The 16,902-nt window shown below is 38.8% G+C and overlaps 1 protein-coding gene across 1 annotated transcript; it reads right to left on the bottom strand.

Annotated features, from left to right (window-relative positions):
* Nucleotides 1-1,142: 1,142 nt before the first annotated feature.
* On the bottom strand, nucleotides 1,143-16,647 carry DNAJB11 (DnaJ heat shock protein family (Hsp40) member B11). Its single transcript, XM_012470829.2, has 10 exons — nucleotides 16,405-16,647; nucleotides 15,148-15,304; nucleotides 11,592-11,689; nucleotides 9,449-9,581; nucleotides 5,412-5,554; nucleotides 4,854-4,936; nucleotides 4,155-4,212; nucleotides 2,748-2,859; nucleotides 2,133-2,292; nucleotides 1,143-1,601 (listed from the first exon to the last, which is right to left on the bottom strand). Exons 1-10 carry the CDS (start codon nucleotides 16,470-16,472, stop codon nucleotides 1,537-1,539), a joined length of 1,077 nt encoding a protein of 358 aa, XP_012326252.1. The 5' UTR covers nucleotides 16,473-16,647; the 3' UTR covers nucleotides 1,143-1,536.
* Between the last annotated feature and the right edge of the window lie 255 nt (nucleotides 16,648-16,902).

Here is a 16,902-nt window from a genome sequence, read left to right as displayed (position 1 = left end):
AGCTCTAGCTGTTAGTATCGTGACTGACCCTTGCACACATCTTGGAAAAATGGGGATTAGTCAGTGCAAATTACGATCAAGACTTCTCCTGGGCTAAAATAAAGAAAGGAAATGATGACCATTCTTAAGAAATGCTCAACTAGAGGTAATTTAGTACATAATGAATCTTACAGGTACAAAAAGTCCACTAAACTTAGACACGTATTTACGTGGTTTCACTTAATTTTTTGGAGTTGAAGTCTTGCTCTGTTGCTCAGGCTAGAGTGCAGTGGTACCATCTCAGCTCACTGCAACCTCCACCTCCCAGGTTCAAGTGATTCTCCTACTTCAGCCTCCCAAGTAGCCGGGATTATGGGCGCCCACCACTGCCCTCAGCTAATTTTTGTATTTTTAGTAGAGATGGGGTTCCACCATGTTGGCCAGGCTGGTCTCGAACTCCTGACCTCAAGTGATCAGCCTGCCTCGGCTTCCCAAAGTGCTGGGATTATGGGTGTGAGCCACCGTGCCCAGCCATTTCTAAGATATGTATAGCCAAGGCAGGGATGCTGCTGGAACTATGCTGATGGCTGGAAGGCAGCTCCATACACAATGCAACAGCAGTTGTTAAACAGAATTGAAATACTAACTAGCAGAGACAAAAAGAAGTCCAAAGTACAAGCAAAGTAGAGCATGATGTAACTGTATATAAGAAAATGAAGGCGATTCAAAAGTCAGATGTACTCATCACATCCCATTTGAATTGGGTGCCATGAGAAGAGCAAACGTAATTTGCAACTCTAAATTCCTTTTCTAGAATCAGTGGCAGTCCTTGTTCCTAAACAAACTAAAGGCTTTCCAATCATGAGTTCAACTGTAATGATATACATGAAAGGAGCTATCTAAACAGTAAAGTGTCCATATCAGATTATTATTCCCAAATAATTAGAGAAAATATACTTCTTCAAGGACAATTAGATCTTTGTGTAACCTTCATTTATGGACCCCAATCAACCATTCAGTTTCTTCCAAGCTCCTTTCTAGCAGACATGTGTGTTTAATTGGGCATGGGGACTGGATCTCTATCACTGTTTTGCATGCTTGTGCATCTATCTTCCTTGATGGGAGGACAACCCAACCCAAATAGCTCACAGAAGAAACAGGAGTCATGAAAAAAATAACAACAAAATGTATTTAAAAACAGACTTCTCCAGTTGGCATTTTGAATGAAATTTCTAACAACTCCAACCCTCTGTGTTGTGTTTCTTTTGCTCCTGGAGTCCTCTTGCAGCTTTAATTCTTGAAACTCAGGCAGCAGCACCAGACATTAAATCCCCAAAGGGAGAGGTATTAGTAAATCTTTTGCTGGTCATTCTTTTCTGAATGCAAATGGACAAATTCTTAAGCCCTCTTATTCATTTCATGATGATCATTAGACAAAAAAAAAATTAAGCCAAACTTGCATATTGAAAATAAAAACAAAAACACACACAAAAAACCCTGCAGATAATAAATATCGCTGATTCACTTATTTTAAACAAAGTCCAATTTTATTCACTCTTAATATCCTTGCAGTCCATTATATACCTTCTGCACTGACCCTTGTTTCAGGAGCTGTTTGATACCTGAAGAAAGAATGAACAATGACTCCATTAACAAAGAATGTTACTTTCCTAGAGTTTAAAGAACATACTTCAAGAAAAGGCTCATAAAAGGCCTTATGACAAACATGGACGCGAATTAAATAACTACCAATCTCCAATGTAATTGCATGGAGGTAACCCCACACGTGCATATGTGTGTTCAGGATGATCCCTAATCTCTTTCTTTTAGGCCCCCATACCACATACACATCCCACAAAGCCCTATAAAATGAGGAATGAGAAGAGGCAATCAAAAGGGAAAGAAAACTCTTCAGCTGTTTTCCATTCCTTCTACTGTATCCTCTTTTCAGTTTTTACCTCCTTCATTGCTCTCCTTTCTCTTACTATTTAGGACCCCCAGCAGGGCCCTCTTCTCAACCAGTCATTCTAGACATGCACCCCTAAGCTTCTAATCTTTCTACTGTCTACCCCATCTTCCCTTTTACAGTGTTCCAGCTCATTTGTTTTAAGTGATTCTGTTTCACTCACACACACACATCCCATATCTCATACCTTCTCTTGCTTCCTCTGTTAACTGTTCTTTTGGAAAATCCACATCAAAAGTGATTATCAAAGAGCCCTTGATATTGTTGTTGTCAAAGTTGGGGAGCCCTTCCCCTTTCTTCCATAGCTTCGCTCCTGGCCTGGTGATCTTATCCCGGGAAATATGTACCTAGAAAACAAAAGGGAATGTACTGCAGCGGGAGTGGTACATCTGCGCATCATGCAGCTTCTAGTGAGCACTGGTACACAAAGCTAACGTCACAGCTCAGCAAAAAGAAACGATGAAGGAGCAAAGGAAACGCCATTAGGACAATATGAGTCAAAGAAACAAGGTTTTTAAAAAGAAAAATGAAACACAAAAACAAGTAAAAAAAAAAAAGAAAGGTTTTCATCAATAGAAATTATAAAGACAAGACTGTCAAAGGCTGTGCAATCCATTCTGAGTAGCTGAAAGGTCTGGCGCTGTTATTGCTGGATGCTCAGCAGCAAAGTAAGCAGAGAAGGCAGAATACAACTGAGAAAGGAGTCCCTCTGGTTCTCAATGACTGAAACAGGTGATCAATCTCAAAACTACCCACATAAAGGCTTTAAAAGGATGGAGAACAAGTAAATTGGTTGGTTTACCTTGTGACCATCCAAATGAGTAATAGCCATTTCAAAGCCAACCAGCGACTCAACTAATGAGATTGTCACATTTGTGTACAAATCATCTCCTCTCCTTTCAAATATTGGGTGCCTAAAAACAGAACAAGGTAAAAATCATTAATTTCTGACTTTCTTTAAGTTCAAAGAGTTGTTAGAAAAATCTTGGAAAAAGGCGAATACCACTCTTTCAAACAATAAACATTTCATAGACATACCTTTGTGTATAGTATTAATTGAGAATATAAAGTTGTTTAAGTTATTATTAAAGTTATTTGTAGGCCGGGCGCGGTGGCTTACGCCTATAATCCTAGCCCTTTGGGAGGCCGAGGTGGGTGGATCACCTGAGGTCAGGAGTTCAAGACCAGCCTGGCCATCATGGTGAAACCCCATCTTAAAAAAAATAAAATAAAAAATAAAAAAAAAATAAAATAAAAAAATAAAGTTATTTGTTATTATTAAATGCTACTCTTAAGGAACACATAATCAGCAAAAGGCAGAGTATATGTAAAAATATAATCATTAGATTATGGAAAAGGGAGAAAGACAACTTCTAGGGAGATCATCTTCAGAAATGGGTCTATAGAAGTTTCCTTAGCTGGGCTCACAGGACTAAATTGGCTGCAGAAATGCAGATAAAATGGGTGCAGGGCAGGGGAAATAGAGTGAGAAAGAATTCTGGCAAGGACTAGGAAGGTGTCAGGTTTATTCAGGAAACAACACACACTCCAGTTTCTCTAAGAAGTGATGATAAAGACAAGGTAGATAAAGAAGCCGGGGAAAACAACACTGGGATTAAAGAGTGCATGAAGGAAAAGTCCCAGACAATGGGGGGCCATTTCTCCATATTCTGGTGGGAACCCTGTTTTGATGACTCCTTATAGAGACAGAGATATTACTGGTTTCCAAAGTGGTAACAAGAGAGAAATAGTAATCAAGAAAGCTGGAGTCCCAGGCAAAATTATCATCTAAGCAGTACTTCATGCTAAAGAGACGCTCACAAAAGAAAAGCTCTCTCTTCACAGAAGCTGCATATGATGTAGAAGGTTCTTTCTATAGAAATGTTTCCTTTGCTTGTATGGTGCCATAGTTCTTCAGCTAAAATCTCAGCTTTGACTCCCTATCTTGTTGCTTCTCTTTTATTACTCCTTACTTATCAATTCTTGCCTTTCAACATCTTTTGCATTTGTAAGTCCTAAGTAAATAAATAACTGAGGCTCAATCCTAGGGCCCAACCCCAAGCTTTCAACCTTGTAGAGGCGTTACAAATCATCATTTAGGGTAATACGGAAATGAAACAGAGAAAAAAAGTCTGTAACTGCTCTGGAGGCCACCCACATCTCTATAATCTGACTCATCTGAGAAGACCTCTAAAATTAGATTACTTACTTGACAACTTTGATTCGGAACCGTAAATCTCCAGGCTCCCCATCCACGTGAGGCTCACCTAGTCAGAGCAGATTACAGCGTATTGTAAATCATACACGTTGAATACCAGAAGTCTATCTGGCAACTGAGAAATTTTTTAAATCCACTACTTTGGGCATTGACCCTGTCAGATCTATCTGTGAGGTCAGCATCTCCGCCTGGTTATATCAAGTTTCAGATTATTAGAAATCATCACCTTTGCCTTAGATATAGCAGTACATAACTTGACCTAGTTCCTAAACAAAGAATGATTCACTGATCTCCTAAACCTAAGTCTTACAGCTTTTTTTATTTGTAGAGTTTTAAACTTAAGTCTAAAGGTGAGATCCTGAGAGCATCTTATTAATGTCAACTAGAGTTATATAATCTTCTTTCATTGCTGAGTGAAAATTCATTAAGGTCTAAACACCCTAAATTTTGATAAAACTTAGGCTACGTCATAATAACTTTTGGCCATGACATTCAAAGGATAAACGGCAATGCTATTGCTCCAGGTGAACAAAAGGCTTTGCATACCCTAAAACTGGCTGGAGAGTGTTGGAAATTACATATACATTTACTATGTGAACAGTACGATGAAGAAGGCAGAGGTGAGAGGTATTCACAAGCAAGCAGAGAACAGAAAGTTATGACAATAAAAATCCACTGTCAGTATTTCACCTTCTCCAATGAAGGGGTATTCCATGCCGTCTCTCACCCCAGGTTCTATTTCTACTTCCAGCGTTCGCTCTTCATTCACTAGTCTGAGATAAAGAGAATTAAAAGAGAAGAAAAATAATGAAAATATAAACAGAACATCAGATACAGATAAAGTTTTATTTATTTTATCAGCGCTTTTTCTTGGAAGACTATAGTGTGCCTCTACTTGACCAAACTATCTAATAATCATTTACATCTTCTATATGCTAAAATCCAGGGCAAAGCTACCATACATTGTATAAACATATAAGGCTGCTCTAATAGTACAAGATGGAAGAAAATGAAGCATTTTGAATATATCAGAAATAAAGCGCACTGCTTGTTAGTTCAAAAACATAAAAGGAGATATTTAGAAGAAATACTGCAGAAAAAAATGTACATTGTTTTGCCCTATCCTTTTGCAGAACATGGCAGTGGGGAGGAGACAGAGAAAGACTTAGTATGGACCATTAGCATTTGACTAGATAAATGAGATTAACAAGTATTTCTTGGTAGAAGAAAGAAGTTGCTTTCACTTACTTGACATTTGGGCATTCATCACAGACCACCTCCTGGGTCATTTGGAAGCGTCCAGGGCCCAGCTGGGTGGTCCGCATCTCTTGCCGACAGTTGCATTTCCGTTTGCCAGGAGCCTGCCTCGCCACAGGTTTGTTTCTGACTACCTAGGAAGTGAATAAACAACATCAGCTTCTCCCTGCTTTTCATTTCCTCAGCTGATCAAGGCTCTGTACATGTGCCTGGACTGAAGCGTCCCCTTCGCTGGCAATCTATCCCTCAGAGATCTAGAGCTGACAAAACTCTTTGAAGAGTACAAATCAGCCCCCAAACAGGAATGAAGCAAACACATACTTAAATGACTCAATTTCTAAAGCTGGAGAAGTAGAGACAGGAGTAAGAAACAAGTGAACCGAAAAATGAAGTGTATAATATCAGCATTTCTAAGCCACAACTAAATGCTACTAAGTTAAAGTAGTTCATGTAATTATTATCTTTTAAGAAATCTGAGCTGTGTAAAGCATAACCCTTGAGGAACAATCGCCAGCTTCAAAACCTGGTATGTGGCTACCATCCAATTCTATGATTAATCTAATGAAAATGCCTCCTTATTTCAGGAAACTCAATCCAGGGCTATTTTCTGGAGCTATCTCCATTCAGATACTTTAACAGGTAGGAAGAGAAACAATGACCATCTCTTTGTAGTTGATTGCAATCAAACATTCTGATCCCTCTAAGAATGTAACATTGATACAGAAATGTATTCCTAGTGTTACCTGTTTAATTAGCCAAACATCTAATCACAAGGTATGTGCTCATGCAGCAGAATGACAAATGCTTGGAGAAATATCCCTTAAAGCCTAACAACATATAAAAGGCCCAGGTCAACAGAAGAAATTATAGCAACAATAACAGTCATTAGAGCAAACATTTTACAGCACTAAATTAATACATGCCAAGCAATGTGCCAAACACTTCTACAAATTCATTTAATTCTCACAACAACTGTTTGAGGTAGGCACTGTTATTATCCACATTTTACAGATGAGGTAACAAAAGTATAGAAAGGTTAAGTAGCATGACCAAGGCCACATGACTAATACATGGGAGAGCCAGGATTCTAAACTAGGTAGTCTAGCTGCAAAGTCCAAATGCTTAACCATCTTACTATCTTACTTCTCAAGGTACTTTTTTCTTTAAAAAGAATTTACATACAGAAGGAGCACGAGTGAAAAAAAGGAATAAAGAATTTACCATGGGGTTACTGAAATAGCAAAGCCATTTACAGCCTTTACAAGAATTGGATTAAAAAAGAGTTTGTTCAGGAACACACTAACAGCAAACAGCAATGTCTACTGTGTATTAGTGACAACTGCAGAACAGCCTTGGAAAGGAACATAGGTGCTAATTAGGCTCACCGCTTTCCTCCCATCTAAACAACCTTACCCATTTATGAATATTGTTAATGCCCTTTTCTCCTATCCTGCAGCCTGAACAGTATTACAAGCCAGTTGCATCTTCTGTGATTGTCTATATCTCTTCTTTGAATTATTCAGAGAAGAAGCTATAATTAAGAAGAATACGTTTCTTGTCAAGATGGCACATACGCACAGGCAACTGGCTGTCTACTCCAATATCCTGGAAAAACTATAAGAAAACATGGATTCCAGGAAATAGTAACCACAACACAGAATATACAAGAAAATCCCACAGATAGAGGGCTGTTTTGAACTATTTCCCCTGACTGCAGAAAACAAGACTCCAGTCAGCAAACAAAACAAAAAACACCCCAAGAAACCAAGCAAAACACAGTTAAAACCAGTGGGCCAGGGTTCAGCCCACGATGCTCTACAGGGAAAGGTAGTTGCTGGTACCTGCAAGGGAATATCATCTCAAAGACCAAGACAGCTAGATACCTGAGAAGTTCAATTATCTGCTCTGCAAAAGACAACTAGTTGGATAACATATATATTTTAAGCCATTGTACTTTGCTTAAAAAAAGATTAGACAGACCAGGAACATAAAACAAGCTTGATAATATTAAGGAGGTAAGGCATTAGCAAATAATTTAGAGTAAGAAATAATGCAAGAATCAAGTAGAAATATTATGCATAAAAATATGAGTTGAAATTAAAATACAGCAGATGGGTTATTAGATATGGATATAGATGAAGACTTAGTTCTTAAGTAAGCTGGGAGATCAAAATGAGGTACCTCCCAGGAGGAGGCAGTGAAGTATAAAGAAATAACATTTATTTTTCGTATTTAAAAGAAAGTTAAGAGCAGACAGAAGAAGTGATAAAAGAATTAAATATTATAAGAAATAATGAGAGATATATTTCCAGAATTAAAAAAAAAGAATAACCTCATATTAAAAGATCTAAGAGTTTTAGCAGAAAATACAGATGAACAGCTTTCTTAGTTTATTAAAAAATTTTTTTCAGCGATAGGTTTCAGTCATGTTGTCCAGGCTGGAGTGCAGTGGCTATTCACAGATGAAAGAATAGGACACAATAGCCTCAAACTCCTGGACTCAAGCAATCCTCCCACCTCAGCCTCCTGAGTAGCTGAGATTAAAGTGTGCTCCACTGCACACAGCTGCTTTCTTATTTCAGAACGAAAAAAGAATTTCTTTACAAGGACACAAAAACTAACCACTAAAGACTGATAGACTTGATTACATTAAAATTAATTAGTTCTGTTTGCTGAAAAATAAATCCGTTTTTTTTTTTTTAAGACAGAGTCACTCTGTCACCCAGGCTGGAGTGCAGTGGCAACATCTCTGCTTACCATAACCTCCACCTCCTGGGTTCAAGCAATTCTCCTGCCTCTCAACCTCCCGAGTAGCTGAGACTACAGGTGTGTGCCACCATGCCTGACTAATTTTTGTATTTTTTAGTAGAAACAGGGTTTCACCATATTGGACAAGTTGGTCTCAAACTCCTGACCTCATAATCTTCCCACCTTGGCCTCCCAAAGTGCTGGGATTACAAGTGTGAGCCACTGTGCCCAGCCAAAATAAATCTTAAACACAATGAAAAGACAAGTTACAAACGGGTAGGCTACATTTACATTACATACAGCCAACAAAGTTAGCAGCAAGAGTGAAGTATTCTTAGAAATCAATAAGAAAGAGGCAAAAGAATGAACAGGCATTTCACAAGAGAGGAAACAAATATGGCCAATAAACACAGAAAGAGATGCTAATCCTAACTGGTAATTTTAAAAAATGTAAAATAAGACCATAATGAGATAATATTTTATACCCATTTGATGGGCAAAAATTAGGAAGTCTAATAATTCCAAGTATTGGTGAGGTAGTGAATCTATAGGATCTCATAAATTGCATGTAGAAGTGTCAGTACAATCAATTTCAAAAACAATACAGTATTATCTTACAAAAATGAACACTTTCATATTACTCAGCAATTCTACTCTCAAGTATATCCACCCAAGAGATATTCTTCTTCATTTGAACCTAGATATATGGATTAAAATGTTCATAAAAGCATTCTTTGGAATTGAATAAAACTGGAAAAAACAAAAATGCCTATTAATAAATTATGGTCACAATATAATTTTATCCAGCAGAGTTATAGCTATAAGCAACAAGGGTGAATCCTAGTAACATAACGGTGAGTGAAAAGGACCAGTCTCAGAAAATAATGAATGAGATACTGTTTCTACAAAGTCAAAAATGATACAATAAACAAGACATTATTCAGGTATTCATATATACATGATAAAATAGGAATGGCAAAAGAACAATGAAGACATAATTCAATATAGTAGTTACCTCTGAAGGGAGGCAGGGTAATGGAACAGGGAAGTAGCATGTAGGTAGATTAAGTCACGGTAATGTTTTACTTAGTTCTCAAGCTGGGTGATAAGACAATGACAAGTGTATCATGAACCAAAAATTATAATTAATTCAGTTTTGTGCATTTAATCACTCTCTCTTACCCTCGAAAAGACAGAGAAGGTACATAGAAACCTCTTATTTTTAGTCAAAAGTATAAGTTTTGAGAGTCAATATGAACAGCTGTATTGTTTGAACTTACTTCAACAAAATTTCCTGCATATACTTCTTCCAAAGTGACTTCCAGATCTACAATGATGTCACTGCCTCTTGGAATATTTCTGTCTTGCTGACGAGGGGTTCCTCCAAACATGAACCCAAAATCCCCAAAGAAGCTGTAGAGAAGTGTAAAGTCATCAGAAAAAGACATCAAGACTTCATGTTTCACAATTAATTCACTTTCTTTACATACCAATGCATTGTGCAAAACTGCAAGATATTTTTTAATACAGTGGAGTCATACATCATACACGACTTTAAATTTATACACTATCAACCACATTGTAACTATATTGTCCCTCACTATAAAAAAATTCACTCTTCCTGTAATCCCAGCACTTTGGGAGGCCGAGGTGGGTGGATCACGAGGTCAAGAGATCGAGACCATCCTGGTCAACATGGTGAAACTCTGTCTCTACTAAAAATACAAAAAATTATCTGGGCATGGTGGTGCAGGCCTGTAATCCCAGCTACTCAGGAGGCTGAGGCAGGAGAATTGCCTGAACCCAGGAAGTGGAGGTTGCGGTGAGCCGAGATCGTGCCATTGCAGTCCAGCCTGGGTAACAAGAGCAAAACTCCGTCTCAAAAAAAAAAAAAAAAAAAATTCACTCTTTAATACACATGGCCTATACATAGAGTACAGTACATACATACACAGTATGCCAATGAATTCAATGTTGGACCCAACCAATGAAATAAGAATCTTTCAATATTGGGAAAAATCTGAATATGGTGGACTTAATGAGAAAGAGTATAGTATACATAAACTGTGTAATGCTAAATCTAATGGTTAATTTAAGGAATTTTTATGGGTAATTTTGACACATGTAGTGTTCCCTTTACATGCTTTTTAGAAGCTAACATTGAAAGAAGCTACTGCTCTGCACAAAAATCTTGAGTATGTAATTAAATAAGCATCAGCCTTAGTAAAACCCTAGTGTTTAAGGAGAAGGAAGTTCTGGCCTCTATAAGACCCAAACTGATTTTTGTAAGTAACAAAAGAATAACTCGAGATTAACAAAAAAGGTACCCTTCAATCCTGCAGGTGGTTTAATCTAATGTTAATTTTTGGTGTTATTAAGAAGCCTCAGCTATTACCACAGTGATGATGATAACTATATAACTCCCACTCCCACCAACCAACTCAGGTAAATGAATTTCCTGAATCTTAAATAAAGGCAAGGAGAGAGAACAGGATGGGGACTGGGGAAGCTTTTTCTCTTTCTGGCATCCCTAGGGATCACTTTGGACAGCCAAATTGATCCTGTTGAGGGAAGGGGAGGTGGAGGTGGCGGGGAGATGTCCTAATCATGTTACTCACACGTCTTTACAGGCCCTAAAAATCTACTCCCTCACCCCAGGCCATCCAACCAAGCACTAAATGGTGGTAACTACTGTATGCAACAGTGACTCTTACTTCTTTTGGGGAAGGGTTCAAAGAACCCTTTGGGAATCTGAAGAAAACAATGATCTCTCCCCCAAAAATGCAGATTCAAACATCTTTTTGTTTACAATCACAGACCTGAAACCCCAGATTAGGGTCTCTCAGTATATGTAATCATCAAGGAATGTGGAAATTCAAATGCTCAATAAAGAGGGGTTCGAAGAGTGAGGAGGAAAGGTGTTTATTATTCCAACCACCCAGCACTCCCAGAAAGCAAGAGACAAAAGTCCGCCACCCTGATTCCTTCTCCTAATGCTGGTTATTATCATCACCCTCACTTGTTGATAGGATGAGAGAGAGGCAGCTCTGGGTATGGGAGTAGGACTTTTTCTATCTTTGCTTACAATAATTTTGCTCATTAAGTAGTTTGCAGATTCCATGATAGCAAGTAGGCAAGGACGAACTGGTTTCCAACACATGTCCTCCCCCCACCGAGAATTGTCAGCATTATTTCACCGATATGGTTGGGTAGATGGAATGTCCTTTTAGTGCCACCCCTCTTTCCTAAAGCTTTGTGAAAATAGAAGACTACCTTCCCACAGGGAGGACAATAATTGATCTTTGGATCAGCTGAATTGTACTATCATCAAAAGCTTCTGAACTAGGGAATGAGAATAATTCTTTCATCGCTAAGTAACCCATTCTCAGACACTAATACTTTGCAGATGGGTAAATTACTCACTGTGAAAAAATGTCTCCATGGGAGCTCTGATGACCATCTTTTAATCCTTCTTCACCATAAGTATCATACTGCTTCCGTTTCTCACTATCTGACAGAACCTGGGGATAAAAGCCAGTGGAGGATAAGATCATGAGTTGGTAATATTCAGTTAAGGCACAGTCATACTTATGTTTGTTTTTACTTTGACACTGGGTCTAAAATTTTAATAGAATGTAGTTTCCATTATGTACTGTATTCAGCCATGTTTACAAAGTTATTTTCTCTAAGACTAAATTTTTGGATGCATTGTTCATTCCGCATTGCTCAATTCATGCTTTTAATTTAAAGTTATCAAAACTCACCTAGTCACTAAAAAATAGTATCTGAGATTAGCAATGTAGCTGTGAAGGTCAGGGAGGTAACAGGAAACAGGTAAGATGGATTCCTCAGGTTTACTTCCCATGCAGTTTGACTCTGGTGCTTATGCTGTTAACCACTATACTACCTTCAAAACAACGTGGCCCCACAGGTCTACAACACCCCCTACCCAACACACACACACACACACACACACACACACACACACGAGGAAATCAAGTGGCAGGCCCCCCAGAGAGGCCTACGCAGCTATCTTTTCATTTTTTGGTATATGTAGAAATCCATTTGTGGAAGAATGCTGCCTGCCTTTTATATATGTACGTTTAAGTCTGTAATGTCCTGAGTTTGAAATGCAGAGAGAGTAATAGGTGACAATACTCCATAAAGGTTATTCAAGGTCAATTTCACTGCTTGAAATAATTCTTGAAGTTTTAACAGTTTCAGAGAGCTACATACACAATCATGATATATGCTTTCTTGCTGTATAATACTAAAGAATGTAAAAACAAAATAAGCTTCTATTGTCTTCAAAATTTGCCTTCAACATGCAAAAAAAGTTTCTCTTTTATTTAGAGCAATCTGATGTATGTGCACATATATACTTTTGAAAATTAAATGGCTTAAAAATCTTCCTTTGATATTTAAAAACTTTTACTTAGACAAGAGGCTGAAGGAGAAAGTTATTTCAAAACCATATTCATGGTGGCCCAGAAAAAGAGAGGTTCAAAGTAGATGGGGCTTGTTGACTTAAAAGAAAGGCATATTCAAACAGGACACACTCTTGGCTTAGGGCCCAAATGAGGTGTAAGGAGTCATGGCAAAAATGTATTAACATTTAAGATATCCTTGAAAGGATAAACAAAAATTGAGTATACAAGAGAGTGAAGAGTCTTAAAAGCAAAGGCAAATGGGTTATTCCAGAAGTGACCACAGTACTTGATTAAAGCCATATGATAGAAAAAGGGAGAGAAAAGAATGTTTTCACAAATATCTTTAGAAAATAGGTACTTGGGGGAAGGAGAAATGGGCATAGTTAACTTAAAAAAAAAATTAAGAAAACCTCTTATTATCTGGATCTCCAGTGTTTTCACTTTTAGTGAAAATCAGTGTTTTCCCTGATTATCTTGGCAAAGAAATGAACCCTGCATATGAGACTATAAAAAACACCATTTTAAAACCACCAAAGACTCAGTCTCTTTTTAGACATCAGAGGCTTCTGTAATAATCTCCTAAAAACTACTCTTGAAGTCATTTATTATCATTCACTTCCTCCTCACTTTTCTTTCATCAAGGAATGTAATTTTACTCCATGGTCTTGGAAACTATTTTAAAAGAAAAAAGGGTTTTAGTTGATTGGCAACCAATACACAGATTCCTAAGTACTTAAAATGCCAGCAGTAATCCTAGCTCTGTAGAGAAAACAAATTTGTATTCATAAAAGAATCTTCATAACTGTACTCGGATTCTAATTTGTGAACACTAATTTACCTAAGACTAACGGCAATCAAGCTTCAATGATAAAAAGAAAAAAGAAATTTCAAGGTTGTTAATAGTTAAATAAACTGCAATTTCATGACTGACCTTTGTATAGCTTGCCTATGTCACAGATAAAGAACATGTAGATTTTTTAGACAGCATGGTAAATTCAGCTTCCCTAGAAAATGTTTTTGACTATTGGGCTCCTGGCAAACAAGGGACTATTCATGGAACATTCAGTGCAAAATATGGAATCCATATTATCAACAAGAAACAAAATGTTACATATAATTTAAGATGGGCCATCAACCTTTTCAAGTTTATTCACGTGCCTCAGGTTAAGAACTTCTGTCCCATAGGATCCCTGAAGGTGTTGAATGAAGAAGGACCCCAAGAGCTCTTGTATAAGTCACTGTCTCAGTTCCATTGCTTCTTTAATCTAAGAGGTCTTGGGATTCCTTTCTTTTGAGCTTTGTGTCTTCCTAAAATATTTTTCAATTTGTTTCTAGCCTTCTCAATATACAAGAATTTTAACTTAAATTTGGGAGTTTTAGCTCTGTGACTTTTAGTTCAATTAATTTTCTTCTGTGTCCATTTAGAAAATGAGAAAATATGCCTAGCTCTACTATATTTCCTGGTGTCCTAGGAAAGATTAAATGAGATGATACACATGAAAGTGTTTTGACCCCCAGATTAGAGGTTGCAAAATCAAATTAAAACTGTGCTTTGTTTGATCTATATAAAAAAGAAATTTAACTGAATTAGTTACCAACATTTTTACAAGCAGAACTTATATAAAAATCTAGATTTTCAACTTTTCTTGAAAAATTAAATCATCTGGGAAAATACTATTTGCATTTATATGTCAAAAATTGGTTGGGGTTGAGTAACAGCTGCTCCCTTGAAATAGGGCAAGGAGCCTTCAGTTTGTCAAAGTCCTCAACAATCCTTATTGCTTCCCAATACAGAGGCAGAATATCTGCTGCCATGTTTTAACTTATACCTGCCTTGCATGTCATTTGTCATATGGTCATAGTTCATATGGTCATGTAAGGTTTGCAACTCTCATGAAGGTTTTCTTTTTATTTTTGGCTCTAGCTCCCAAACTGATTGACTGATAGACCAATCAGTTGATCTACTTAATAATCTATCAATCTTTCATTTATTCTTTTTCAACATTATTCTTAAATAAACATTAATATAAAAAGGAAGAAAATGGCATCTACTAATGTGAATGTAATATCTATTACAATACAGCATTAAGTACTACTTTTACTTTTATCTACTGTTTAGTTTTTAAATAAAAGTGACCTTGGCCGGGTGCAGTGGCTCATGCCTGTAATCTCAGCACTTTGGGAGGCTAAGGTGGGTGGATCACTTGAGCTCAGGAGTTTGAGATCAGCCTGGCCAACATGGTGAAACCCTGTCTCTACTCAAAATAGAAAAATTAGCTGGGTGTGGTGGTGGGCACCTGTAATCCCAGCTACTCAGGAGGCCTCGGCAGGAGAATTGCTTGAACCCAGGAGGCGGGGGTTTCAGCGAGTGGAGACGTGCCACTACACTCCAGCCTGGGCAATAGAGCAAGACTTAGTCACCCCCAAAAATAATAATAACAATAATAATAATAATAAATAAAAGTGAACTGAAAGGAGTGTTTCTCTGTAATAAGTGTTTTTTCTACACCTACAGATTTTATGCATATTTATCATTTTTTAGGACTCACCTCATAAGCAGCACCCAGATCCTGGAATTTCTCCTGGGCTTGTGGATCATCAGGGTTCCGGTCAGGATGAAGCTGCAGGGCTAGTTTCCTATAGGCCTTTTTAATGTCCTTTATAGAGGCACTTCGAGGCACCCCCAAGATCTTATAGAAATCTCGCCTGGGAAGTAGAGGGAGAGAATACTTCATTAAAGAGTTATATGTTACATTTTTAAAAGCAAAAAATTTTTTTTCCCTCTACGTTTAGGTTTGTATCTGAGCAAAGAAATACAAAAATGGTTTATGCGACACATACACACACAAAGAATGACTAAAAAGACAACACCAGAATTTGTAATGAATATTATATATTGATATAATCACAGTAAGAGTCTACGTACTTCTTTTTAGATTATTCAAAACATCTGTGGAACTCTTTTTTTAGAGTCACCTTCAGTCAAGAAAACCGCTTCCTTATTTTATGGTCTCATGTTATTTTTAGGCAACAATCATATAGTCAAATGAACTCTTCCTCCCTTTCCCTATACTGGCTCCAAATGACTTTTGACTTTTCTAAAAGTCAAATAACATTCTCAAAGGATGACTTTCCTTATTTAAAAAGATTATGCCACTTAAATGTTCTAACAGTAGCACTGCCAGAACGTTAAAGATGAAACAACTAAAGATAATACATAGCTCAAGAAGCTGGGAAGTACAAGGGCTCTCCAAGGGTCTTCTTGCTCCCCTCCCCCATCCGATTTCGTTCAGTCCCAACTCGATCTGGTATCATCCACCCACTTTAATGTTGGCCCCCCAATGACTCGTTGCAGGCTTGGCATAGAGTATCATCCGCTTCTCCAGCTCAGCGGGGCACAGCAACCCACCTCTTCGATTAAACAAACGTCCATCCCCCCAACCTCAGCCTGGCACTGTCATTACCTTGCCATACAGTCACCCCTCTTTCTTCCCCAGCTCACAACCACCTTCTTTCCCTCAAACTCTCTCATCCCCCAAATGCCATTTGGCAATGCATCCAACTCCCACTCCTCTGGGCAAATCTAGCTCTACCTAAGTCCCTCTCTGGACCTAAAGCCCTCTCACTGGTGTCGTCCACGGTTCTCCTCTCACCCCACTAGCCAGGCCCATACTACCCTTTCCTCCGCCATCCCATCACCCCACAGCGATGCCCCTCTCCACTCCCTCAGTCTGGCAATGCCACATCCCCTACTCCCTCCCACCCCCAGCAAAGGCTGACCCACGGGCCCCGTGTCTGCTCCTCACCCGGCAATAACGGCCCCGATGAAGTACAGCAGCAACAGGCAAAAGGTGCTCAGGTTCTGCGGAGCCATGGTTCCTCTGTCCCGGGTCCTGTCCCACACACTCCGCCGCCGCCGCCGCCGCCGCGTCGGCTCGCCAGCCCACTCGGCCCTGGGAGGCCGCCTCACACCGGAGGGCGGGGGGGGTCTCCTCCTTGGTCCGAAGAGACAGCTAGCCCCGTCCTCCGCTAGTCCACTTCCCGGGAGTCCCGAGTCCCGGTGAGAGAAGTCCCCGGCAGGCGAGAGCCAATCGTTGCCCGGGACATCACACGCGGCCGGCGCCTGGAAGCCAATGAGCGCAGTACACTTCACCTCCGAGGCGGCAAGGGCAGCCAGTTAGGCTTCAGAATTGCAATCGCAGCTCCCGACCAATTAGAAGAAGAGACGTCAGAGGATTGCGCCGCTGCAGGAACCCGCTCTGCCCGAGCTACCGCGAGTCGTAGAAAATTACGTAAGGTAGGGG

The sequence above is a fragment of the Aotus nancymaae genome, unplaced genomic scaffold, assembly GCF_030222135.1.
Source record: "Aotus nancymaae isolate 86718 unplaced genomic scaffold, 86718_ANA_hifiasm-v0.15.2.pri h1tg000067l, whole genome shotgun sequence".
NCBI lineage: Eukaryota > Metazoa > Chordata > Mammalia > Primates > Aotidae > Aotus > Aotus nancymaae.
Note: the sequence above shows the minus strand (reverse complement) of the source record. Positions and strands in the feature narration are given on the sequence as shown.